The sequence below is a fragment of the Nycticebus coucang genome, chromosome 14, assembly GCF_027406575.1.
Source record: "Nycticebus coucang isolate mNycCou1 chromosome 14, mNycCou1.pri, whole genome shotgun sequence".
In the NCBI taxonomy this organism is placed as follows: domain Eukaryota; kingdom Metazoa; phylum Chordata; class Mammalia; order Primates; family Lorisidae; genus Nycticebus; species Nycticebus coucang.
This window is the reverse complement of record NC_069793.1, coordinates 52597645-52625447: the sequence shown is the minus strand read 5'-3', so window position 1 is coordinate 52625447 and position 27803 is coordinate 52597645. Positions and strand designations below refer to the sequence as shown.

At 35.7% G+C, this 27803-nt stretch overlaps 1 protein-coding gene and 1 non-coding gene across 4 annotated transcripts in view; one reads left to right on the top strand and one right to left on the bottom strand.

The window, feature by feature from the left end:
- USP47 (ubiquitin specific peptidase 47) overlaps window positions 1–27803 on the top strand; it is a 126154-nt gene that overhangs the window by 6468 nt on the left and 91883 nt on the right. The window contains exon 2 of one of the 3 annotated variants that reach the window (XM_053560441.1): window positions 23901–23960. The exons of the other annotated variants lie outside the window; for them this stretch is intronic. Coding sequence (XP_053416416.1) covers window positions 23901–23960 — 60 coding nt within the window. The remainder of the gene's footprint in view (window positions 1–23900; window positions 23961–27803) is intronic. 3 annotated transcript variants of the gene reach the window in all.
- LOC128566102 (U6 spliceosomal RNA) lies at window positions 5188–5294 on the bottom strand. The gene has a single exon (XR_008374398.1). It is a non-coding gene; the product is annotated as a U6 spliceosomal RNA (small nuclear RNA).

The window sequence follows — 27803 nt, the reverse complement described above, 5'->3', positions numbered from 1 at the left end:
GGTTCGAACCTGGCCTGGGCCTGCTAAGCAAAATGACAACTGCAACAAAAAAATAGCCGGGCGTTGTGGCGGGCGCCTGTAGTCCCAGCTACTTGGGAGGCTGAGGCAAGAGAATCACTTAAGCCCAAGAGTTAGAGGTTGCTGTGAGCTGTGATGCTACAGCACTCTACTGGGGGTGACATAGTGAGACTCTGTCTCAAAAAAAAAAAAAAAAAAGAATAATAGGTACTACTTACAAGTACTATGCTTACCAATTTACAATCATTACATTTAATCCATATAACATCCCTTTAAGGCAGCTATTAGTCTTCATTATCCATTTTACAGATGAAGAAACTAAGGCTTAAAGAGGTTAAGTACCTTGCTTAAAGATATATAGCTATTTCTAAATCATAGTAGCCTTTAATAGTAGGAAGTCCTTCATAATCTAGCCTCAATCGATTTTTTTTTTTAATTTTTTTATTAAATCATAACTGTATACAATGATATGATCATGGGGCATCATACACTCACTTCATAAACCATTTGACACATTTTTATCACAGTGGTTAACATAGCCTTTCCGGCGTTATCTCAGTTACTGTGCCAAAACATTTACATTCTACATTTACCAAGTTTCGCAAATACCCCTGTAATATGCACCACAGGTGTGATCCCACCGATTCCCCTCCCTCTACCCCCCCCTTTCCCACTTCCCCCTATTGTTAAGTTGTAGCTGGGTTATAGCTTTCATGTGAGAGTCCCAAATTAGTTTCATAGTAGGGCTGTGTACATTGGGTATTTTTTCTTCCATTCTTGGGATACTTTACTAAGAAGAATATGTTCCAGCTCCATCCATGTAAACATGAAAGAGGTAAAGTCTCCATCTTTCTTTAAGGCTGCATAGTATTCCATGGTATACATATACCACAATTTATTAATCCATTCGTGGATTGATGGGCACTTGGGCTTTTTCCATGACTTAGCTATTATGAATTGGGCTGCAATAAATCGATTTTTTAAAATTTAATTATTATTTTTTTTTTTTTGAGACAGCCTCAAGCTGTTGCCCTGGATAGAGTGCTGTGGCATCACAGCTCACAGCAACCTCCAGCTTGCGGGCTTAAGCGATTGTCTTGCTTCAGTCTCCCAAGTATCTGGACTACAGGCACCCGCCACAACACCCGGCTATTTTTTGGTTATAGTTGTCATTGTTGTTTGGCAGACTTGGGCTGGATTCAACCTGCCAGCTCTGGTGTATGTGGCTGGTGCCTTTGCTGCTTGCGCTATAGGTGCTGAGCCTAAAATTTAATTTTTATAAAAATTATATATGCACATATTTAGAAAAGTTAAGGAGCTCTGCAGAACTACAGTCATGTGTTATTTTGTGACAGGGATATGTGCTGAGAAATGTTTCATTAGATTTGTTGTGTGAACATCATACAGTGTATTGACACAAACCTAGATAGTTACAGCCTACTATACACCTAGGCTTTATGGTATAGTCTGTTGCTTCTGAACTTGTACAGAATGTTACTATACTGAATACTGTATACAAGTGTAATGTAATGGTAAGTATGTGTATATCTAAGTACATCTAAACATAGAAAAGGCACAGTCAAAATATGTTACTGTAATCTTATGAGACTATTGTATGTGATCCATTATTGGCCAAAATGTAGTTATGTGGCACCTAACTGTTTATAAAAACGGTAATCCTCTTCAGATTTCTCCTCTCCCTCATTTCAGGGTCTCCATTAATACTTACGTCTATTATTTCAGACTAGCATTTTTATAGTGCCCGTTCTTGAGTTTTCATTGTAAGGTATTATCTACTGATTTCCCACACTGGAAGACGAGGGTTTTACCATTATCTCCAACCTCACACAGACACACTTTTCAACCCTGTTCAATCTTTTCACTGTTGGCATGTCGTAAGTCGTTTGGATATGTTAGTATTTCAAAGTTTGTGTCATTGTGACTATAAACTGTTCAGAGCTGAGCCACGTAGTTTGCTATAATTATTTTCTTTTCCTGTATAACATTTTGTTTTCCCTGACTTAATAATTTCTTTAAAATTTGTTTGCTTAGTTTTCTGTGTGTGTTAATTTAGCCAAGTGGTTAGTAACTGAGGGCCATTTTCTCCCACTTGACAATGTTTTGGGAGGGGAGGAGAGTAGGTGGGTACTGCTGACATCTAGTGGGTAAAAGCCAGGTGTGCTACCAAACATCCCTCACTATGCAGGATAGACTCTGTAACAAAGAATTATTTGGCTCCAATGTCAATACCAATGCGGAGAAGCCCTGAGTTGGCCCAGACCCTCTCTCAAGTATATAAATCTCCTCTTCTGTTCGAATCTCCCAATTTTGACTTTGTGAGGAACCCTTTCCCAGAGTCTTCTGTCCTGCTCCAGTTTGAATTTGTTAAATCTAAGAACTCCCATGCAGCTGTAGCACTGGATCTGCTTTACCAGCTCGGTGATTCTTCTCACTTCTGTCTTGTATTGGAGCCCTGTTTCTTATGTTTTCTTCTTCCTTAGTTTGCTTTCTCATTTTGAAGGACCACTTTCAACTGTTTTCTGCATGCGATACAATTTTTTAAGATCTTAATGTCTGAAAATGTTTGTTTCTCCACTCTTATAGGTGGTTTGGCTAGGTCAAGAATTCTGTATCAAAATAATTTTTTCTCAGAGTTTTGAAGACGTTGCTCCTATTGTCTTCTATTTTTCTGTGTTGCTATTGAGATCAGATGTCTAGAAGACTCTTTTCCACTGTATTTAATTTTTTTCTTACTTTCTGGAAGCTTGGATAATCTTTGTCCCCAGAGTTCTGAAATTCAAGTATCATGTAGCTTGCTATAGATCTGTTTTTTATCCATTCACTAAATTCAGGGTAGTCTTGTTCAATCTGGAATTTATCTCATTAATTTGGGAAATTTTTTTTGAACAATTTTTTTTTATTTCCTTTCCTTTATTTTCTCTGTTGAATTCCTATTGTCTAGATATTGGGTCCACTAACTGGTTTCTTAATTTTCTTGTCTGTTTTCATCTTTTGTCTATTTTTTTTTCTCTTCTTTCTGGGAGACTTTTCTCAACTTTGCCTTCTAATTTGTCTAATGTTTTATTTCCAATATGTATAAATTTCCAAGCACTCCTTTTTTTTCCTGAAAAAAATTGAAATAATATTCTGTATTTGTTTTATGGATGTTCATGTCTTATCTCTTATAGGAAATATTGGTAGTTTTCTTCTATGCTTATTCTTCCTTTCTTTCATATTTTCTTTTTCTGTTTGTTTGCTTTGGGCTTTTTCTTTTATATTAGTTGCTTTCCTTAGAGGTCTCATGATCCTTACAAGTCTTTTTATTCAAGAGAGAAGCTTAAAAACTATATGGAAGCTTTGCCATTGGGTGATTAGAATTTTCCCTGTAGGGTAAATCTAGAAAATTTCCATATAGACTCCCAGCATCTTTGTTCGTTTGGGCTGCTAAAGCAAAAACCATAAACTAGTGCCTTAGAAGCAACATAAATTTGTCACAGTTCTGGAGGCTGGAAAGTTAAAGGTGCTGGCAGATCTGGTATCTGATAAAGGTCTGCTTCCTGCTTCATAGAGTGGCATCCTCTCACCGTGTTCTGGAGGAAGGGGGCGAGATAGCTCTTTGGGACCTCTTGTATATGTGTACTAATCTCATTTACCAGGGCTCTGTCCTCATGATCCAAATACCTCCTAATATCATATTGGTGACTAAGATCCAACGTGAATTTTGGGGGAGTGGAGTGGCACAAGCATTCAGATCATAGCACCCAGTGACACATCTTTTCTCTTGTGCTGGCTTAGTTTCCCAGAAAAGACTGAACCTTTTGCCAGAAGAGAAAGGTTTGGGAACTGAGCAGAAAAAGCGGGTATGGGTCTTATTATTAAGTATGCAGATAAATTTGCATTTAATTCCTTGGTTTTCGGTATGGTACCCTTCAGATTTAATTGAGTATGATGTCTTCTAGTCCAGACATACCCTGCTATGTGCTCCCCCAGGCATTGTTTGTCTTTAGTCAGAAAGGGTTGAAGAGTAGAAGAGGTATCTGGGGTTATTACTGCTTCTTAGCCTTGAGTCATTGTCCTAGTTTGGAGTCTGCCCTCACTCCCAGAGTATTAGAAACTTCCAGTTCCTGAGTCTCTCAGTTTTTTTTTCTTTTTTAAAAAATTTATTTATACAAGAGTTGCAGAAAGAATACAAAATTCCCACATACCCTTCACCAGCTTCTCATTAGCGTAACATCTATATAACAATAGAATAATTATTAAAAAACAAGAAATTAATCTTAGTATAATACTGATTAACTGCAATACAGGATTTCGTCAGATTTTACCAGGTTTTCCACTAATGTCATTTTTTTTGTGATCCTACATTGCATTCACTTGTCATGTCTCCTTAGTATCTTTTTCTCTGTGATACCTTTTTTTTTTTTTTTTTGAGACAAAGTCTCATGCTGTCACCCTGGGTAGAATGGTGCGGCATCATAGCTCACAGCAACCTCCAATTCTTGGGCTTAAGTGATCCTCTTGCCTTAGTTTTTCTATTTTTATAGAGACTGGGGTCTCACTTTTTGCTCAGGATGGTCTTGAACTTGTGAGCCAAGCCTTCCACCCGCCTTGGCCTCCCGGAGTGCTAGCATTACAGGTGTGAGCCACTGTGCCCGGCCTATCTGTGATACTTTTATTTTCCTTCTTTTTTATGACCTGGACACTTTTGAAGAGCACTGGTTAGTTATTTTGTGGAATAGCTGTTAATTTTTTTTATGCTTTCTCATGAATAAATTGAGATTTTGAATTGAAGGGAAGGCTTTTAGATGAGATTATGAACTGAAGGGAAGGCTATTAGATGAGGTGTGTTTTTATTTCTTTCTTTCTTATTTCTTTTTTTTTATTAAATCATATCTGTGTACATTAATGCGATCATGGGGTACCATACACTGGTTTTATAGACTGTTTGACACATTTTCATCATACTGGTTAACATGGCCTTCCTGGCATTTTCTTAGTTATTGTGTTAAGACATTTACATTCTACATTTACTAAGTTTCACATATACCCTTGTAAGATGCACCACAGGCGTAATCCACCAATCACCCTCCCTCCATCCTCCCCTTTCCCCCTTTCCCCTATTCTTAGGTTATAACTGGGTTATAGCTTTCATGTGAAAGCCATACATTAAAAAATATGGAAGGCTTCACAAATATGCGTGTCATCCTTGTGCAGGGGCCATGCTAATCTTCTCTGTATCATTCCAATTTTAGTATATGTGCTGCCGAGACGAGCATGAGGTGTGTTTTTCTTAGTGCAGCCCCCATGGAGGGGGACATGATGTTGGAATGTGCTCCTGTGATGTTAGCCAGCTCACTTTGGTAAGGTGATGTCTGCTAGGTTTCTCCACTGTAAAGTGAATATTTTCCCCTTTATTACTTAATACTTGAGACCATGCAAATATCCTGCTTCTTACATTTCTGCTCACTAATGTTATCATCCATCCTTGGATCTTGTTTGCAGCAATTTTATTACTGTGGCCGAATAGTAGTGATTCTTCTATTTCCCTCATTATTTTTACATTTATTAATTGGAATTCTTCTGTGAGGAGTTCTTCCTTCTCCCTTATTTATCTACTTAATTATTTTTATCAGCGTGGATATTTATTTTATTTTTTGGATTGAGTAACCCAATATTATCATTATTTATTTTGTTCCAGTATTGTCTAACGAGAGCTCTTTCTGGTTGGCTTGTGTGTTCATCCTTGGTTTTTGACCACTTCCTTAATTTCTAGCACTATGTAATGCTCTAGCCCATATAATATTTTTCCTGCCCCAATCTTGGAATAAAACACTTCTCCAAGTAGTTTAGAGGCCTTTTGGTGTACTGAATGTAAATGCAATATGAATGTGTGTCTTTGCTCCAGGCTTATGTGGGATTCAGCCTTTTCAGGTGTGTTTCTGTTACTTACGAGTTTATACTTTTTCACAAATTTCTTTGCTTTTGTTTTAGAAATATTTTGGGAGACATCAGAGCTAAATGCTTATGTTTAATCTATCCTATTTAATCAGAAACTCCTAACTTAATGTATTTGCCTCCTGTCCCAAGTCAATTTTGTTAGAACTTCATTCCACTGGTTGCTTTTCCCAGATGTTCTATACGCATTCATGTGTCAGTTCTATGCGCTTGCCCTGAGTGAATATTATGAAGTATTTCTGTCACCCAGTTTTTAAGAAGTTTTAAATGGGTAAAATTTGCTTTTAAATGAAAACTCCAATTTAAGTAATTAAGATCCCTGCTTCTTTTTTATTTTCCCTTTTGTGGATTAGTCACATAAATTTTTTGAGTCTGAGTGCCCAGGTACTGTAAATTTTTGCCAAACTTGAGGGGAAGAGGATTTATACATTTCCAGAATGGTAGAGTACCGTGGTAGCCCAAATTGAAAAGATCACATCAAAGATATAGGTTGCAAAAAAGCATTAAATATATACTTAAATACCTACTATAAATTTAATTTTAAAAGACACTTGCTTTTAAAACAAATTCATTGGTATTAAGAACCTTCTTCAGTTAAGGCACCATGTTTAGGTGTCATGGTAATGGAGAGGCATATTTCTTTTCGAAGTTTATTACACAATTGTAAAATGTTCTCTTCAGGTATTGTTGGCTTAAAAATCTATGTACAGATATTCTTCACTGTAAAAAAAAAAATGTCTTTGGCAAAATGATTGTGATTGGCCATGATGGCAAATGATTGACTAAAAAAAATAATGTGATCTTTCACATCCAAATTTTTAAAGAGCATGTTTTTTTCCCTGAGTATAGTTTTCTACTGGCATAGTGTAAAAAAGGCTGAGATAGAGGTGTAGTGTATGTAAAGAGATGTCTTCTTGGTGCCCTACGACATACTTCCCTTTAGTCTGTCTGTAGGTATGGGAGCAACAATAATTGCCCTATTCCCTCATTTAATGGAACTATACTGAACCACGCATACATAAAATAGCCATGGAAAGGAACAGTTTCATTTATGCAAAATTGTTGATGTAACCTGCTGTTGAGAGATTACAGTTTTTTGAATATTATTGAGATACATGTTTATAATTTTGATGTTTTGTAAAATATTCTCTTATAATTGTATCCAACCAGCAAAATCTAGCCTTTTTTCCTACATGAAAAATATACCATTCTCTTCTATTAACTTGATTGCATTTTCTAACCCTGAAATTCTATAGCACTGTCTTCGTCATTTGAAAAATTCTGTCTTTGTTTTAAGTTGATATGTGTGTTAATGCTTTTGTTAGATTAGAAGTTCCTCAGAGTCAAAACACCACAGCCATAGTCCCTAGATTCATATACCAGCTGTGTGACCTTGGGCAAGTTACTTAACCTTTCTGTACTTCAGTTAAATGAGGATAATTTTGCTTTCTAGCATTTGTGGGATGATTAAGTGAGTTAATACGCGTAGTGTGTCTTGCACATAATAAGTACTCAGTAGAAGTTAACTGTTACTCCCATCTGCTGTTACCTTCGTTACTGCTGTGACCTCCCTTCTTATATTCTCCCTGTGGACCAGCACAGTGTGCTGTACATTCTTGTCTAATAAATAGTGAGTAAATGAACACAAAGTCATATTTTAGTTATGCTGGTTTTTTGAAGTTGTAGTTCTGATTGTAACCTGTCAGCTACATATCTCAATGTCTGTAGCACTAATCTTAAATAATTTTTAGATGTGACAGGTTCTCTTATATGGTCAAGTAAGACCTATTGTTGCTGCTTTAATTGAGAATTGCAATACGTAACAAAGTGCAAGTATTAAAAATAAAAGAAATTTTAAGTTGTTTAAGCTAATAAAGTTCTGAGAATAAATGGTTTAATACATACAGGTAGTTGTCAAAATAACTAGATTAACAGATTACTTGTTTATAAGGATTTAGTTTATCCCATGTTAAGAATAGTTTGTTTCTGATAGATCTTTAGGTATTTGATAATTCTGATTTTCTGTAACTCCAGTTGATGTGGATTCCTTTTCAGTTGTATTATTGATTATGCTTTAGATTTGATACTGTGTAGTTGACTGGTAAAAATAATATGTGTATATTAAATACATATAGTGGCTTTGCAGTAGAGAAAACTTAAATCAGGACTGTGAAGTGACACTAAGAAAAAGTTCTAGATTTAAATATTTCCATATACAGTGGATCCAGTACCTTTGTTAAGATTACAGATTAACTTTAGGAAAATTGTGACTCTCACTTATGACTTCAGTGAAATATTCTAGTGTAACCAAAGCATTGTAGTTTGGCTATACCTTTTTGTTTCAAATGATTTCTATTTTTATTTAATAATTGATACTTTAAATTTTTCTTAGTGTTGAGTTTCCATGGCTCCTGATTCTGTAGAATTCTTTTAGTTAAGCATTGAGTTATAAGCTGTCAAGGACCAGACTCAAAGATGAATAAGGAACACAGCCTAGTTTTAAATGCTAGTCTAGTCGAATGGAAGAGACAGACATGTCACCAGACAAGTGTATAATATGAAAATATTTTATGGGACCAGAGAGGAGTAAAGGATGGCATAGCCAGCTTTATCTAGGGTATTCTGTGAGAATGTAACATTTGAACTATAGCACAAAGGATGACTTGATTATGTAGAGAGGAGGGAGAAGCTTTTAGATAGGAGGAATAGCATTTAAAATGTGAAAGTTTGTAATGAATCTTGTAACGTGGCAAAAACATTAGTGTATCTGCATGGGGTTCCTGGGGTTGAATAAGAGAAGCTAACTCTGGCAGGTCTTGTCTGAAAATTCTGAAGGCTTTGTTGCATGCTTAGAAAGAGTTTAGATTTTTATTGTGTAGACGTAGGAGCAAGTTAACAGGTTTGTTAATAGTTGTTAAAAAGTTTAATTGCTGAAACTTGTTCATGGAAACATTTCTTACTTACATGAGTGCTTTATGTCTCCCATGTCAATATTAAAAATTTACATACCAATGAAAGTTGGGGGGAAACTTGCTAATACCTTATTCTCTCACCTGTTTTTTTCATTTGCCTTCATATAATACGGCTCTTTTTTGTTTTTAAGAATAAAATGTTTGCTCTCAACGATCTTAGTACATTTTCTCCTTTATCAGTTGTTGCAGGATGTCCTTTGGCATAATTGTTACGTGTTTGATATGGATAAATAACATAAGTTGGTATCTTCAAATAAGCTAACCAGATAGGTCTCACTTGCCTCCTCCAGAAAAGTGTCATGAGTTGGACTCTGGGAGTATAGATCTGTTTTGAAGTCCAGAGGAATTTTTCACATCTGATGATGTAAGGGAAGTTTGCAAGTGAAAAGTGAAGTTCAATGTCCTTTTTTTTTTTTTTTTTTTTTGAGACTAGAGTCTCACCTTGTTGCCCTTGGTAGAGTGCCATGGTGTCACAGCTCACAGCAACCTCAAACTCTTGGGTTCAAGCAATTCTCCTGCCTCAGCCTCCCAAGTAGCTGGGACTACAGGTGCCCACCACAATGCCCTGCTATTTTATGAGAGGAAAGGCTTTATTTGCCAGCTGGGAGCTTACAGCATAGAATAATTCCAAATGGCTGCGCATAGAATTCCAAATGGCCATGCTCCTGGACTGGCTTGATTTTTCCCTTTTTATGGACAGTCAAAAAGTTCTACCCCACAGCTACCCTTCTCATTGGCCAGTTTGAATCAAGCGGGAGATGCTATTCCCGCCCCCACAGAACTACAGGATTTCACATGACTTGGAAATTTCCAAGTTTCAGGAAGTTAACTTTACAAATTCCCAAGAGCTGAGTCACTAGGAGAGGACCCTGCAGGTGTATCCTTGTGGTCTCCTTGAGAAGACCTGTTCTCCTAGACCTCACCCTTCTCAGGTATCCTCTCTCATTCCCCTTTTTGAGACTCCAATATATTTTAATTTGGGGTCTAAATATCAGCTTGTTTCTGCAGGTGCCGATATTAATTACTTGTTAGCACTGAGGTTTTAGGGACTGTGACTCTTCATGTGTTCTCTACTTAGGCCTTAATAGTACCGTGGTGGTGAACACCTGGCTATTTTTAGAGATAAGGTCTCGCTGTGGTTCAGGCTGGTCTTGAACTTGTGAGCTCAGGTGATTCATCCATCTTGGGCTCCCAGAATAATTATATATTTTAAAAATACATTATAAAGATAGTAACAGATAATTTTATAATAATAATACCTTTTGTAATTTATAGAACATTTTCAAATTATTATTATTATTTTTTTTTAGTCAGTAAAACCGTGGGGAGGATATGTTCGCTTTTAGTACTCTGAGAGTCATTGATAAGTTCAGGCTTTGTTTAGGGTGATACATCTAAAAGAAAAGCATGCCTGGGGCCCGTAGCAGTGGTTACAGCACCAGCCACATGCACCAAGGCTGGTAAGTTCCAGCCCGGCTCAGGCTAGCTAACCAGCAATGACAACTGCAACAACAACAACAAAATAGCTAGGCGTTGTGGTGGGCACCTATAGTGCCAGCTTCTTGGGAGGTGAGGCAAGAGAATCGCTTGAGCCCAAGAGTTGGAGGTTGCTGTGAGCTGTGATGCCACGCCCAAGAGTTGGAGGTTGTTGTAAGCTGTGATGCCACGGCACTCAACCACTCTACCAAGGGTGACATAATGAGACTCTATCTCAAAAAATAAACAAATAAATGAATGAATGAATGAATAAATAAATAAAAGAAAAGGAGCCACCTTAGCCTAAAGATTCTACCCTCCATCTTTTGACTCTGTGGTCTATTGTTGTACCATAGGCCACTCCAATAGGAAATAAACAGTCTTAAATAGTGTTCAGTAACCTTAACATTTTTTTCAGTTGTATAATTTCATGTTCAGAGTAGCATAAGAATGTAATATTCTTACTTTAAAACGAGTCCATGCTTTTGAATAAAATGCATGGTAACAAATAATATAAACAAGCTCCTTTGATTTAGTAATAATGCAGTAGAACATTTAAAACCTATAAACAAGTCAGTTTCACAAGCTGAGTCACTGCTTGTCAACAACAGCCTACTCACAGAGGAAATCTTAGCTGTAATCAAAAATAAAGGTAACAGGAATAGTAAAGGACATATTATTTTGCCTCCTTAGTTTTAGTTTCTAAGTTTAGATATCTACAGTATATTATTAGTGGGTTACCCATTGCCAGTACTAGAACAAATATTAAAATAAGTAAGGTTGAAATAAGAAGAGTATTAAGATGGAAGTGGGAGGGAAAATAATGCCGTTGTAGTTTTAATGACACTATCAGGTCAACATTATAATGTCATCATAAGCCCTGTATTAGGAGTAACTTTGGACAAGTCACTTCAGGTTTGTGAATTTCTTTTACTTCAACTTTAAGTAAGGAACTTGGTCTGATGTTCAAAGGTCCATCCAGTTTTAAATATGATTCTGTCATGTGTGATTAACCATCTAGTTGATTAGTTTTTACTTGTCAAGATAAGTTGATCATAGTTAAATAGATTGTAAACTATTCTTTCAGAGTTCTGAAACTTTATATTTTTAGTTTCCTATTGAGTGCTTGATATAATTTTTTGTGACAGGTAAATATAAGTTACATAGGTTCAAAAGAGTTTTTTTGTATTTACTTTCTAATTGTAAGATTGTGGAGTTCTGGGAGCTTATTTCACAACTATTTTAGAAAAAAATGGAATACAGTTATATGCAGGACACCTTAATGAAAATATGTATTTTTACAAAAATTTAAAAACATACTTTATTCACATTAACCTAATTATAGTTTATTATTTGAGTGTTTTTATGCTATATAATTCAGAAACAAATGTCATATGTTGATAAGCATTTTGTTATGTCGCTTATTAGTTTAAATTCAGAAAATATATACTATGATTCATTCACTGAATACTTGTTAATATAAATTACTTTATTATAGAATTTGCATTTAACTAGAATAGTAAAGTAAAATCTTGCTTTGTATTAAGCTTTTACAACAGATCCAAAGTCTTTTTTTTTTTACGTCTCATATATGAAGATCTGAAATTACAAAACAAATTAAAGCAGAGAGTAATTATCATCGAACTGCCTTTAAATAGTAAAAGCCCATATTAAACTAAAAAAAATTCAAAATTTAAAAATCACTTTGTAGAATTTTCAGTTTCAAGAGGAGCTTCTAGAAATTTACTTTAAAAGCTTTAAGAGCATACTTTGTTTCCAAAATCATCAGCTATAACACATTATGAAATTTTTTTTTCTGAATGAATATATTTCACTTACCGAACTCTAAAAAGGACTTAGACTTTCTCCTTCTGTGGTTTGTTTTTAGTAGTAAAGATTATAAAACAGCCAGCTTTTTTTCTTAGCTACACAGAATAATGCATAAGAATCTGCTTATATTTCTTACTGTATACATTGTGGTTTTTATTCATATTCCTGTTATATCTTTATGATTTTCTGAAGTGTGTATGTATTCCTGATCAGTTTCCTCACTCTTTGACATGTTCATTTTCTTTGAGAATATAAAACACAAGGTAAATTATATATTTAAAAAACTGATGTAAATCCTAGATATATAAAATGAAATAAAGGTTTTTGAGAAATTTGAGCCTACAACTAAATATTCTTTTTTTTTTTTTAATTTTTATTTATTTATTTATTTATTTTGAGACAGAGTCTCAGTATGTAGCTCTGGATAGAGTGTTGTGGTGTCACTGCTCACAACAACCTCAAACTCTTGGGCTAAGTGATTCTCTTGCCTCAGCCTCCCAGTAGCTGGGACTACAGGCACCTGCCACAATGCCTGGCTGTGTTTTTTGTTATTGTCATTGTTGTTTAGCAAGCCCGGGCCAGGTTTGAACCTGCCAGCCCTGGTGCATGTGGCTGGCGCCCTAACCACTGAGCTACGGAAGCTGAACCTGAATATTCTTGATATAATTTGACAGCAATGGAAAAGTTAGGGCTAGGACTAAGCCTTACGGGCAAGTTGTGGAGAGAGATACTGGTAGGCATGGAGTTGAAGATAAAGTAGATAGTAGGAAAGTATTAAATTTTTATGTTCGTATAATAAAATGAATGTAGTTTACATCACTTAATGATTATAATGATTCATAGAGCTGCTTACTAGAAAAGCATGACTATTTAGAAATGCTATGATTTGATTTTTAAATTACATAAGTCATAGGAAATATGGTATTTTTTTTTTTTTTTGTAGAGATAGAGTCTCACTTTATGGCCCTCGGTAGAGTGCCATGGCCTCACACAGCTCACAGCAACCTCCAACTCCTGGGCTTAAGCGATTCTCTTGCCTCAGCCTCCCGAGTAGCTGGGACTACAGGCGCCCGCCACAACGCCCAGCTATTTTTTTGGTTGCAGTTTGGCCGGGGCCGGGTTTGAACCTGCCACCCTCGGTATATGGGGCCGGCGCCGGCGCCTTACGGACTGAGCCACAGGCGCCGCCCTAATGATGTACTTTAATTTCAGTTTTTACCCATTTTGAAATAGAAACATTTTAAAAAATAAAATGGAAACATTCAAAATATGAAGTTACAAAAGTAGATACAGTAACCAGTTCGATTCTTGAAAATTTAAAAATGGAAAGAAGGCTATAAAACATTATAACTTTATTCATATCAAAATTGATGATGTTTTTATTCTTAGTTTGCTTCATTTACATATTTATTTCTAAATTGAATATTGCAAATACACTGAATAAAAACTTGACAATCAGATTTAAAAAATGTGATCAAACTTGTTATATTTGGCTTAAGAGCACATCTTTCTGCCAGTTAACTTCAATAGCTAACATTTAGATTTTAAGTAGACAGAGTGAGTTTTAAATATGTACAATAAATTTTTCCAAAGGGTCCTTCAGAGGTTTCAGGCCAATTACAGCCATTCTCTAATCCAGTGGTTCTCAACCTTCCTAATGCCACGACCCTTTAATACAGTTCCTCATGTTGTGGTGTCCCCCCAACCATAAAATTATTCTTGTTGCTACTTCATAACTGTAATTTTGCTACTATTATGAATCATAATGTAAGTATCTGATTTGCAGGATGTATTTTCATTGTTACAAAGGGGTCGTGACCCACAGGTTGAGAACCGCTGCTCTAATCCTTACTGCCCATCATCAGTATTTTAATATTATTTAGAAAATAAGACATGTGTATTTAAATTTTCAGAATACTTAGCCATGTATTTGTCACTCTGTATAATAATATTTTTAATGTTTACTTATACATTGAGTAACTCATTAACGTTTATTTCACATTTGGCCAGTGAGAGCCCTTTCAACTGATTCTTAGGTCCTCTTGACATAAGCATGCCATTCTTTGAACATTTATTAATGCTTTCTGTCAGTACAATATTCCTACTTCCTCTTAAAATCTCTCAGCCCTCATTCTAAAATCATCCATCTACAAAGACCTCTAGATCCTTTTGTGGAGAATGGTGCTTAGAAACCGAGATGTGAGTGCTAATTGTGCTTATTGTTGTAGGGATGTCACTGCTTCTTGTCTTTTCAGTGGAAGGAGCTAGAAAATATGCACCCAAACACATATGTGAGTGGAATGTACTCTTATTTTACATGTTTTTGTCTACATATATGTATATATACCAAAATCATATGAAAGCCTTTAATGTGTAGTTAGAATTTTTATTTTTGCATTACAAGGAAAAAACAGAAATATGTTTCATGCTTAGACATACATTTATACATATCCATAATATAACTATCCACAGTATGCGTTTGTAATGCAGATGCATTAGAAACCCAGTTTGCAGGCAATTTTGCTGCTTCCACAAATTTGTGGTGATAAGCAATCTAATTTAAAATAATTTTTTATTTTTAAAAATTGTGGTAAAATAGTGCATAAGGTGTAATTTACCATCTTAACCCTTTTAAAATGTGTACGGGTCAGTGGTACTAAGTACCTTCTCCTTGTTCTGCTACCATCAGCGCTATCCAGCTGTGGAACTCTTCTGTTTGCGGAGTTGAAAGAAACTCTGTCCCCATTGATCAACTCTCAGTTCCCTTCTTGCTCAGTCCCTGACAACCACCGTTCTATTTTCTGTCTCTATCAATTTGACTACTGTAGATACTCCATATATATTTAATAGTATTTGTTTTTCTGTGACTGGCTTGTTTCACAATGTCCTCAGGGTTTCTCTGTGTTGTCATATGTACCATTTTAAGTCTGTAAGCCTCCTTTTAAAAAAGGCTGCTTACTTTCTCATTCTGTGTGTGTATACCATATTTATACATTATCATAGATTGTCATTTTCGTGTTTCACTTTTAATATAAAGTGGTTTCTTAGCATTCTCATTTCTATTTCAATAAATCCCTTTAGCTGTTCTCTTTTAGGTTATGTTTGCTTGCAACAAATCTCTTAGTTTCCTTTCATCTGAGAATATCTTGATTTCTTCATGATTCCTAAAGGATATTTTCTCTGGATGTAATTGTGGGCTGAGAGCTTTTTTTTTCCCCCCTCTCCTCCCCTCCTTGCCTTCCCTCAGCCCCTTCCTCTCATCCCCCCTCCTCTCCCTTCCCATCCTTTCCTTTTCTAGTTGGTGTGAAGTGCTTATCTTCTTGTGGTTTTGTTTTCCATGTTGATTAGTGATGTTCAGCATCTTTTCATGTTCTATTTGGCCATTTGTATGTATTCTTTGAAGAAATGTTTATTTAAGTCCTTTGTCCATTTTTAAGAGATAAAACACTTTAATCAGGATGTTTGGGTTTTTTATTGTTAAATTATAAGAATTCTTTATATATTATGGATATTAATGTGGGAACTCTGTGGGTTACCTTTTTGCTCTGATAGCTTTGGTGCACAAAATTTTTAATTTTGATGAAGTCCAAGTTATCTATTTTTTCTTTGTTGTCCATGTTTTGGTATCATTGTTCAAGAAATCATTGCCAAATCCAATGTTCTTAAGCTTTCCCCCTGTGTTTTCTTCTAAGAGTTTTTATAGTAGATCTTACTTTTAGGTCTTTGATCTATTTTGAGTCAGTTTTTGTAGCTGTTCATTTCTTTCATCTCTCACTCCTTTGCTAAAGAGAAAAAAAAAAAAAAAGCTTAGTGATCAAAGAGTAAACACTGAGTAACCATTTTACTGCCAAGCCCAGTACTAGATCCAGTTACTGAGGGGTGGTAGTTAGAGTAAGACTTAAGGCTTAGGGAAAGTGTAGGTTTTTAAAGCTGCAATTCATGAACAATCTCTGTTTCATATTGTCTGATAAGCAAATTCTCAGTGACTTGATTAGCAGGTAGTATCTGAGCCTCTTTAGGCATTGCATATGCACTGAGTTGGTGCTGTTTTTCCCACAAAGTTGTCTTCTTGGTGGACGTCATTATGGCACCACATGATTATGGCATTGTAATAGTTGTTTAGTAGAAATCAGGTATGCTTCACTGTTACCTGGCTAGGGAGCTAGATCAGGATTCATCACCTCCCCTCTGGGATCATTTTTCTTTTTTCCAATAATTACAGATTTTAGGAGTTTCTTTACTGATGAACTACTGGTGACAAAAATCTCTGTTTTTGCATGTCTCATAGATGTTTTTGCCATGTATAGTATTCCTTATTCACAGTTTTCTCTCAAGACAAAAAAGTATCATGCTTGGTCTCTGGCTTCCTTTTTTTTGTTTGTTTGTTTGCTGTTGAGAAGCTGGCTGTCAGTCTGTTTCTTTTAAGGTAATCTCATTTCTGTCTCACTTGTCTGCATTGAAATTCTTTTCTTTTTATTTACTTGGAGGTTTGTTGAGCTTTTTGAATATAGGGATTGGCATACTTCATCAGCTCTTGAAATACTTAGCTATTATGTATTTAAATATTCCCCTTCCATTATTTCCCCTCCAGGATATGTATTTATAGATCATCCTATTGTATCAAGTCTAATATTTTACATCTGTGTATGTAAGAAGTTTAGAAAATTCATTTGGTTATTTTACAGAGTTCATCAATTCTTTATACAAATGTTTTAAATATACTGTTAAAGTTTGTGTTTTGGGGGAGGGCATGTTGTTTTATCGATTAGTGCGTGCCCTTGGGAAGCAAGGTCCTAAAGTGGAAAGGTTTTGACTGTAACTAGCAGACCTGGTTTCCAGGCTTTCCTTCTGTTAAGTAGTTATGTACCTTTGAAAATTAAATACATCTTTCTGGGTCTGAGGGTTCTTCTTTGTTGAATATTTATTCAAAGAGTGGTAAGTCAATATTCCTTTTTTCTTTTTATAAATATTTTAAATATACTGTTAAACTTTGTGTTTTTAATGTCTACTGCGTTCTTTTCTAGAAATTCTATTTGATACTTTCAAAAGCCTGCTAATGCTTCATCATTTCAAAACTTTTATTTCTTAAGGCTGTATTAAACACACTTATTTTGTAATGTAATTGATAGTTTCAGTATTGAAGTTTTTATGTTTGTGATCTGCTGTATTTCTTTGCTGACTCTCATTCATGGTGCCATGTTTTCTTATATTGATTTTTTAAAAATATTGTGAGCTGTTTGTTTTTTAATTTGTGTTTATTTTTTGGAAATCATTTGCACTTTGGAATTCAATGGTTTCTTTCAGAAAGAATCTGTGATTTTTTTCTGCCGGGTACTTAGGAATACTACTATTCTAGAACCATTTTCATTGCACTTCTTGGATTGTAGTTTTTCATACCACCAGATGGTGTGAATTAGGGCTGAAGATGAGCATGAGGGCTGCATGTGGCTGCACATTCTCAAGAATACCCTGTCTCCCCCTGCCTTGTTTTAGTCTGTAGGAAAAGACGGGTGGAAGAGTAGTAGAATAGATATTATTTTTTAAATTAAACTTTTCACTTTAAGATAATGTTTGATTTACTTGTCAAGAGAAATAAAACAGAGATATCTCATGTAGTCTTTATTCCAGTTTTTCGAATGGTACCATCTTAATAGGACTGCCACAACCAAGATGTTGACAGTGATATAGTCGAGATACAGAACATTTTCTTTTTTTTTTTTTTTTTTTTTGGCCGGGGCTGGGTTTGAACCCGCCACCTCCGGCATGTGGGACCGGCGCCCTACCCGCTGAGCCACAGGTGCCGCCCCAGAACATTTTCTTTACCATAAGGGTCCTCATGTTTCCCTTTTATAGCCACATTTCCTTCCCTTCCACCTTATATTTCCTCTAATTCCGGGCAATCACAAATCTGTTCTCCATTTTTATCTTTGGTCATTTCAGGAATGTTATAAAAATAGAATCACACATATATCTTTTGGGATCAGTTTTTTAAATGTAGTATAATTCTTGTCAATTCTACTGGAGTTATTTTACTAGTTCAATGGAAATCTAGCAATCTCACCTCTCTTTATGTACCTTTGCCGTCACTTCTTTATGATTGTGTTAATTATTTTCTCAAAATACATTTATAACCACATCAGGCAGTGTTTTAATTTTCACTTTAGCTGTTAGGCATTTAATAAAAACTCAAGAGGAAAAGGAAGAAATGTATTTAGTTATATTTTTACTCACTGTGTTCTTTTTCTTCTGATGTTCTCAACTTTCTTTGAGAATTTCTCTTTTGTTTAAAGAACTTCCTTTAGCCATTCCCTCAGGATAGTCCCACTGGAGACAAATTCTTTTTGTTTTCCTTCATCTAAGAATGTTTTGAATTTCACTTGATTACTAAAGTAATTTCTGGGTCATTCTTGAAGGATATTTTTGGTGGTTATTGGATTCTATACATTCTATAAATTAATAGTTATTTTCTCTAAGCAGCTGAAAAATACTGTGCTACTTTCTTCTGGCCTTAGTGGTTTCTGGTAAGAAAGTTATCCCACTTTTCTGTTTATTTTCTTTTTTTCATAATTTTTTTCTCTGCTTAGTTTTCAGTGTTTTTTTGTTTTGTTTTTAAGACAGTCTCACTCTATTGCCCAGGCTAGAGAGTGCTATGGCATCAGCCTAGCTCACAGCAACCTCAAACTCCCGGGCTCAGCTTCAAGCAGCTGTGACTACAAGCACCTGCCACCACATCCAGCTAATTTTTCTATTCTCAGTAGAGCTAGAGTCTCACTTTTGCTCAGGCTGGTCTTGAACTCCCGAGCTCAAATGGTCCTCTTACCTCAGCCTCCCAGAGTGCTAGGATTACAGGCATGAGTTGCTGGCTCTGTCTGCTAGTGCTGTGTCTTAAACTCGTTATTAATCTTTTTTCCAGAAGTACCTAAGTTGTTAATCCTATTTCTTGTATATTTTATCTCAAATATTATGCTTTTCATCTTTAGATATTTGAGGGTTTTTTTATATTTTCCACGTCTTTCCTAAACATCTGCTCTTCTGCCTTCTTGAAATATGGATTATAGTTATAAACATTTTATATGCTTGGCCATTAATTCTATCATCTGTATCATTTATGCATTGGTTTTCATTGATTCATTTTCCTCTTCATATGGGTCATAGCTTCTTGCTTTTTTGTATGTCTGTTTATTTATAATTGATTGTCAGACATTGTGAATTTTACCTTAACGAATGCTAGGTATTTTTTATTCCTGCAAATATTCTTGAGCTTTGTTCTTAGATGCAGTTAACTTGGAAACAGTTTGATCCTTTTGAGGTTTGCTTTTAAACTTTGTAAGATTGGACCCGAGTAGTCTGGTCTATTAGATTAGGTCTGATGGTCCCATTAGACAACCCCCTGCTGCTGCCCTGTGTTTTATGAGGGTGGTGATTGTTGTTTTTAACATCTGGCTAGTGGGAACCTAAGTGAGCTCCAGGGATTCTTTCCTGTGGTCCTTTCTCCTGCTTCAAGTACTTTTATTCACATATATATGCTGATGAGAACTCAGTTGAGTACTCAAGGGGACCACACTGCAGATTTTTGCAGCTTGCTATTTATTTGTTCAGAATGCATAGCTTTCTTCTCTCATGTAGTCCTGTGAATTATAGGTGCTCCCTTCCTCCCCCACCTCCACCCATCCTTAACTCTCAATTTTATCTTTTCAGCTCAGGGAGATTGGTGGGCTCCATCTGAGTTTTCTCTCCCTACATTGCAGCCTGGGGGCAGGGATTAATGTTTTTGCTTCTGATTCACAGGGGTCATTGTCCTGTTTTGCCTGTTGTTCAGCGGCTGAAAAATCATTGTTTAATATATTTTTATCTAGTTTTTTAGTTACTTAAGGTAGGAACAGTAAATCTAGTCTATTATTTTGTCTTGGTTCAGAGTAGAAGTTTTTACTCTGGTAAAGCAGATAATTGACAAGTAAAATAAAAATGAATGTATCAAGTAAGTACTGTGGAGAAACCTGAAGCAAGGATGGGAAAAAAGGAATACCAATAGGATTATCATGTTAACAAAGATGTTGGAGAAATAGACTATTCTAATTCTTTTGCTATATAACCATGCACCCTCAAATGTAATGATTTTTTTGCCCACAGATGTGCATTCTGGGTATGGCTGAGCTGACTTACTAGATTCTGCTCTGCTAATGCATCAGTTGGGGGCAGCTGTGAGGCTGGGGCTGGAATCGTCTGAAGGCCTCCTCACTTACATGTATGCTGGTTGATGCTGATAGAGGCTGGGCTGGAATCGTGTGAAGGCTTCCTCACTTACATGTATGCTGGTTGATGCTGATAGAGGCTGGGCTGGAATCGTGTGAAGGCTTCCTCACTTACATGTATGCTGGTTGATGCTGATAGCGGCTGGGCTGGAATCGTGTGAGGGCTTCCTCACTTACATGTATGCTGGTTGATGCTGATAGAGGCTGGGCTGGAATCGTGTGAAGGCTTCCTCACTTACATGTATGCTGGTTGATGCTGATAGAGGCTGGGCTGGGATCGTGTGAAGGCTTCCTCACTTACATGTATGCTGGTTGATGCTGATAGAGGCTGGGCTGGGATCGTGTGAAGGCTTCCTCACTTACATGTATGCTGGTTGATGCTGATAGAGGCTGGGCTGGGATCGTGTGAAGGCTTCCTCACTTACATGTATGCTGGTTGATGCTGATAGAGGCTGGGCTGGGATCGTGTGAAGGCTTCCTCACTTACATGTATGCTGGTTGATGCTGATAGAGGCTGGGCTGGGATCGTGTGAAGGCTTCCTCACTTACATGTATGCTGGTTGATGCTGATAGAGGCTGGGCTGGGATCGTGTGAAGGCTTCCTCACTTACATGTATGCTGGTTGATGCTGATAGAGGCTGGGCTGGGATCGTGTGAAGGCTTCCTCACTTACATGTATGCTGGTTGATGCTGATAGAGGCTGGGCTGGGATCGTGTGAAGGCTTCCTCACTTACATGTATGCTGGTTGATGCTGATAGAGGCTGGGCTGGGATCGTGTGAAGGCTTCCTCACTTACATGTATGCTGGTTGATGCTGATAGAGGCTGGGCTGGAATCGTCTGAAGGCTTCCTCACTTACATGTATGCTGGTTGATGCTGATAGAGGCTGGGCTGGGATCGTGTGAAGGCTTCCTCACTTACATGTATGCTGGTTGATGCTGATAGCGGCTGGGCTGGAATCGTGTGAAGGCTTCCTCACTTACATGTATGCTGGTTGATGCTGATAGCGGCTGGGCTAGGATCGTGTGAAGGCTTCCTCACTTACATGTATGCTGGTTGATGCTGATAGAGGCTGGGCTGGGATCGTGTGAAGGCTTCCTCACTTACATGTATGCTGGTTGATGCTGATAGAGGCTGGGCTGGAATCGTGTGAAGGCTTCCTCACTTACATGTATGCTGATTGATGCTGATAGAGGCTGGGCTGGAATCGTGTGAAGGCTTCCTCACTTACATGTATGCTGGTTGATGCTGATAGCGGCTGGGCTGGAATCGTCTGAAGGCCTCCTCACTTACATGTATGCTGGTTGATGCTGATAGAGGCTGGGCTGGGATCAGCTGACCCCTACTTTGAAGGAGTCATGCCAAAGAATTTGTGGACATGTTTTAAAGCCACTATAATGATATGTGAGCAAAGAAGGCGTGGATTTCTAGGGGGAAGTTTCAGGTATATTGTACAGAAATCCAAAGATCCTAAGGATGGTGAGTGCCTGACAGTTTAGTTTTGATTATGATTTGGTTCCCACTATACAGTGTCACCTCTTAGGGGGCAAGGAGAACAGTTTTGCCAGATAGTTGCAATTTAGTCTTTTTGTGTGTGTGTAGAAGCGAGAGTCACCTTTTGGTACTATGTATCAGAAATGAGAAATCTTTTTTATTTTATTTTTTTTAATTTTATTTCAAAATATTAAAGTGGTACAAATGTTTTTGTCACATAGATAGCTTTTGTAATGCTTGAATCAGGGCTGTAAGTGTGCCTGTCACCTGAATAGTTTTAATTGTGCCTGTTACGTAGGTTTTTGCCCCCTGCATTCTTTCCTCTCCCTCCTGCTTGATTTCCAATGACTTTTACTTCCTTCTGTGCACAGGTGCCCATTGGTTAGTTCCAGTTTATTAGAGAGTACATGTGGTATTTGTTTTTCTATTCTTGAGATACTTCACTTAGGATAATGATCTCCAGTTCCATCCAAATTACTGCAAAAGCCATTAATTAATTCATCCCTTTTTATGGCTGAATAGCACTTCATGGTTACATATACCACATTTTGTTAGTCCGCTCGTGAATTAATGGATGGTTGGGTTAATTCAATATCTTTGCAGTTGTGAATTGTGTTGCAGTAAACATTTGAGTGCAGGTGTATCTTTTTGATAAAATGTTTTTTTTTTTTTCCTTTGCATAGATACCCCGCAGTGCGATTGCTGGTTCAAATGATAGGTCTACTTTTCGTTCTTTGAGAAATTTCCATACTCTTTTCTATAGAGATTTTACTAATTTTCAGTCCTACCAGCAGTGTATAGTTCTCTCTGCATCCATGCCAACATCTGTTGTTTTGGGGCTTTTTAATAAAAACCATTCTAGCATAGGTGAGGTGATAGCTCATTGTGGTTTTGATTTGCATTTTCCTGAGGATTAGTTATGTAAAAATGAGTACTATTTCTTTGGGGAAAATTGTATAAGCAAGCAAAGCTGTAGTGAATATTTGGAAGTGTTTAAATGCCTGTTAACAGAAGATTGGTTAAATAATGGTTTGTTTATGTATTGGAACACCACGGCTTTTAAAATATTTTGGCACAGAAAGATGAGTGAATGTTGAGGCACAAGAAGAATTCAAATAAGGGTGCATAGAATTATCCTGTTTAATTAAAATTAACAGTCTCTATGTAATAAATATATGCATAGAGTGGAGGAGGTTCTGGTAGGATGTACATCCAGTTATTAATAACTGGGCTAGGAGGTATTAGAGCTTGTCAGAAAACTGTGTGCTATTATAATAGAAATATTTCTTTTGTAAAATTAAAAGCACCTTTTAACTAAAGAAGGAATAGGAAGATAAAATATGTACAGCAAAAGTGTAGAATGATATAAAACTAAGATATTTTATGAGATTATCTCTTGATTATAGGTTACTTTTCTTTTATATGTTTCCATATTAATTATTAAATTGATAATTGTTAAAAAGCTTTTCTTATAATAAGAAAGAGATTTATAGTAAGAGAAAATAGTTGTAGGGTATAGTGGTAAGCAGCCTTATTTTAAGAGTGTCATGTGAAATTCCAAATTTATAAACCAGCAAAGTTAGGGATCTCTTGGTTTCTATTAGTGCAAGAAACTGTCTACTCACAATATTGTCTGCCTTAAAACATTTGACTTATACACAGTTTTAAGCTAGCACTCTTTGTTGAAATGTGGCTGTTTTCTATGTTTACCTTATTCTTTATCACTATACCATAGGTTTTCTGTAACTTTACAAATATAACTTATAAGTAAAGTCATATATGATGTACTAATACTGTAATTAATACATTGCAAAAATGTCTTTAAATTAATTGTTCTCATTTCACTGTCTTCGTTTATTTTATAGAAATAATTTGTAATTCATTTTGTTCTTATATACCATAGGATGTGTTTTGGAGATGCAGACAAAATATCTTTGATGAAATGAAGAAGAAATTTTTACAGGTAGACTGCTGATGTAATTGCTTTAATGTGATTATCAGCAGAGCAAGTAACAGCATGTTAGTATTTTTATTTAACAAGGCATGTTTTAAGTTTTATGCTTGTTTGGCTATTTTATATCTACCCAATTTGAATAATGATAAAGTCACCTTAAGTTAATTTATGTCCAAGTAAATGAGGCAAAAAAAAATAATAATAATAACAACCTGATATAAAAACCATGGAAACCTTTGTTTTGACTTTGGTATTATAGTTGCTTATTTTTCCAGGTATTTTAATGATATTATAATATAGGTATTTTTCAGATATTTTCTGAGATATTAATAGTACAGGGGATTGAATCATGTAATAATTTCCAGAATCAAAATTCAGAAACCTTATATGAGGAATTAAATAAAGCTTCCTGTGATATAGCATTCCATTCTACCCTTTACTTAATACCTCATTTTCCTTGGGTCACCTTAGTTCTAAGTTTTTTTCTCCCAAATTCCTCTTTTAATCTCTTCTGTCTTCCCAAAGTATAGCGAGAGACTGCTTAAAGATAAAGATTCTATAAATAACAGCAAGAGTTGGTTGGGGGTTAGGATAGGGTAGAGGGAGGATTTTAAACATAAAATTATTTCTTTTTCTTTTTATATAAGTTAGGACTTCCATCAGTAGTCCTGGAATTGTTATTTGTTAAATAAAAATGCATAGGCTGAATGGAACAGATAAATTTAAATATTCTGGTCAGCAAAAGTATTTGTACCATTAATTCTCTTTTAAAATTGTGGCAGTACATTAATTTTGAACTGTAGATACCCAGAAAGGTATTGCTCTAAGAAGATTGATTTCTTAGTGTATAGAAGCTTACCAAGAAATACAGAAAATGGACTTAAAGTGTGTGTGTAAGTTTGCAACCACAATTTTTTATATTATAATATTCTTTATATTAATAATAAATTAAAAGGAAGAAAGCCTTAAGAGAACATGAGTTGACTATTGAATTTAGAGGTAAGGAGGTTCCTTCAAAATGTTTTAATTCTTTATCTTAAATTTTTTCTCTCAGAAAAATCTAAATCTTAGTAATTTTGAATTTTGTTTGATATTAACTTATTTTCTACATGCTAATGCCATTCTGAACATATGCCATCAATTATATACCTTATTCATTTTTTTTTTTTTTTGGTTTTTGGCCGGGGCTAGGTTTGAACCCTCCACCTCCGGCATATGGGACCAGCGCCCTACTCCTTGAGCCACAGGCACTGCCCACCTTATTCATTTTTTAATAAGAAACACCTAGGATATGTTTGGTTTTTTTTTTTTTTTTTTTGCAGTTTTTGGCCAGGGCTGGGTTTGAACCCACCACCTCAGGCATATGGGGCCGGTGCCCTACTCCTTTGAGCCATAGGCGCCACCCTAGGATATATATTTTTTGAAACAAAAGTTATGATGTTACCATCAGAGAACTCAAATTTGAACTTAGAACTATTAGATATGTCAAGAAAAGGAGACAAGGTGACTTAAAAGATAAACATTTCTTCAGCAGGCTCTGAGATTTCTTAGACAAACTAACGTCTTTATCAGTCACTTCTAGACTTTCCTAGCAGTAAGTATGTTTTTGGGAAAAAACTATGTTTTCAGTATTTTTATCTCACTGTGCTTTGCTTTTTCTAAGCAAGAGTATGATTTTATTCCCTTTTACTTTATTTTTTAAGAAAAAAAAGTCTTTGCTAGGAAATGCAGCTTTGTTTTTGCAATGAACATAGACACAGCACTCTCTTAGCATATACAGTATTAAAAATAACCAGTGTTGACTTCCCTTGTTTTAATAAGTGTAATATTCCTATGAACTGTGTATGAAATAAGTGGTTTTATATCCTTTTTGTACTTGGCAAGAGTTTTTGTGTAGAAAACTTCATGCCCTTCTAATAGCTCATCTAAGATATAGTGAATGTTTTCCTAAATGAAACATGGCTAAGGCTTTCTAAAATTTTGCATTTGTTTTCTCTTAACTTGAATTTATCATAGACCTCTTTTGATTAAAAATTTTTTGCTTCCCAGATAGCTTTCCTTAATGGTGGATGCAGTACTTAAGTAGACAGTCTCCCTTCACTTCCAGCATCCTTCCCAAGTGGAACTTGCATGTGCTTATGCGCATTTAGGTGTGTTTTTGTTACATATTGCTGTGTAACAGTGGACCCTAAAGTTTAGTGGTCTAATAGAGCAAGTAGTTTATTTGCTTACAATTCTGTAGTGTGAGATTTGGGCTAGCTGTTCAATTTAGGGAGCATCAGCTAAGATCATTACTTTGCTCCATTCAGCTGGTGGCAGGCTTTGGATGGCATGTCCTAAAAGGCTTTTCTCGTATATCTGGTATCTCAGTGCCTCCACTGAGTGGCCACTTTCTCTCCACGTGGCTTGTAAGGGCATTCTCGCAGCATGTTCATCCCGCACTAATTGGATTTCTCACTTGATGGCTGTTTTATAAGAGGGAAGGTGCAAAAGCAGAAGCTGCTGCTTTCCTAAGGCCCCGCCTTAAGTTCCTCTATATTGTTTCTATCATATTCTCTTGTCCTGAGGGTCATGTAGCCAGCCCAGACTCATGGGAAGATATAAAAGAAAAAGAATGATAAATAATTTTTAGCCATCTTTAATCTACTTCAAGATGTAATTTTTTTTTCTTTGGACATAAATAGGATGAATCTGGAGTAGAGCCCCAAATTAAGCACGAACCTATTTTCCCAACTTTAAGAAATACCTTTTTACATTTAAATATTTTGGAAATCTGCATGTTTACATTGTGTGGTTCTTTTCCTCTTAAAAAGATGTTATAAATGGTACCATCTTATTGGTGATACCTTAAAATTAAAAAAACAGAAAACAAAAAACCTGAAAACATTGTTTTCTTATCAGTTCCCAAGTTGGAGACGGGGAAGGAGAGAAACTTTACCTCAGTGTAATCAATGTTGGCATTAGTGATTCCAAAATTTAGATGAAATCCATAGATAGTGGCCACATAGATCAAATTATAGGTGAAATAAAGAATGGGCCAGAAAGTTGGGTATAAAGCAGAGTATTTATACAAGTGGCTAGCTTAAAGCTTTAAAGCATAGGAGAGCTTTTTGTTTGTTTAAATTATCGTAGAATGAAATTCAGGAGTACAATGTGATTTTTCCCAGAAATTCTATATACATGAATTTAAAGCAATAGAAAAAGCACACAAAGTTTTATGTACATACATGAATGTACATAAATTATGTACATCCATGAATTTAAAGCAATAGGAAAAGCACACAAAGTTTTATGTACATTTTCATCACAGATTTGTAAATGTACAGTAAAGTAATTAGGTAATTATTAATCCATGTAATAAAAAATACTGTTAAGCTGTTGGAAAGATAAGTTAGAAAAAATTCGACAGGGAAGGATTACATTATATATTTAGTTTATATATTTAGTTAGAAAAGACTTGACAGGGAAAGATGTCATTATATATTTATAACTTCTTTCTTAGTTACAAAATAACATGTGTATTCTAATCCAATGTTTGTAATTAAGAAGTGTGAGTGCGGGGCAGCGCCTGTGGCTCAAAAGAAGTGTGAGTGCATGTGTCTGTGTGTGCAGATGAAATATTTGGAAGGATATATGCCAAAATGTTCGTAGTGATCTGTAGGTTATAGTGTTATTGATTATATCCATTTTTCCTTTATACTCTTAATATGTAAAAAAAAAAAATCAAGCAATTTGTTTACAGGAATGTGCCATTTAAAAAAATTTTACACATTTTTAAAATTAAAAAATTGAAGAAACAAGCAAAATTTTATGTATGGAAAAGAAAGCTGTTATTATTAAAAAGAGTAGGAA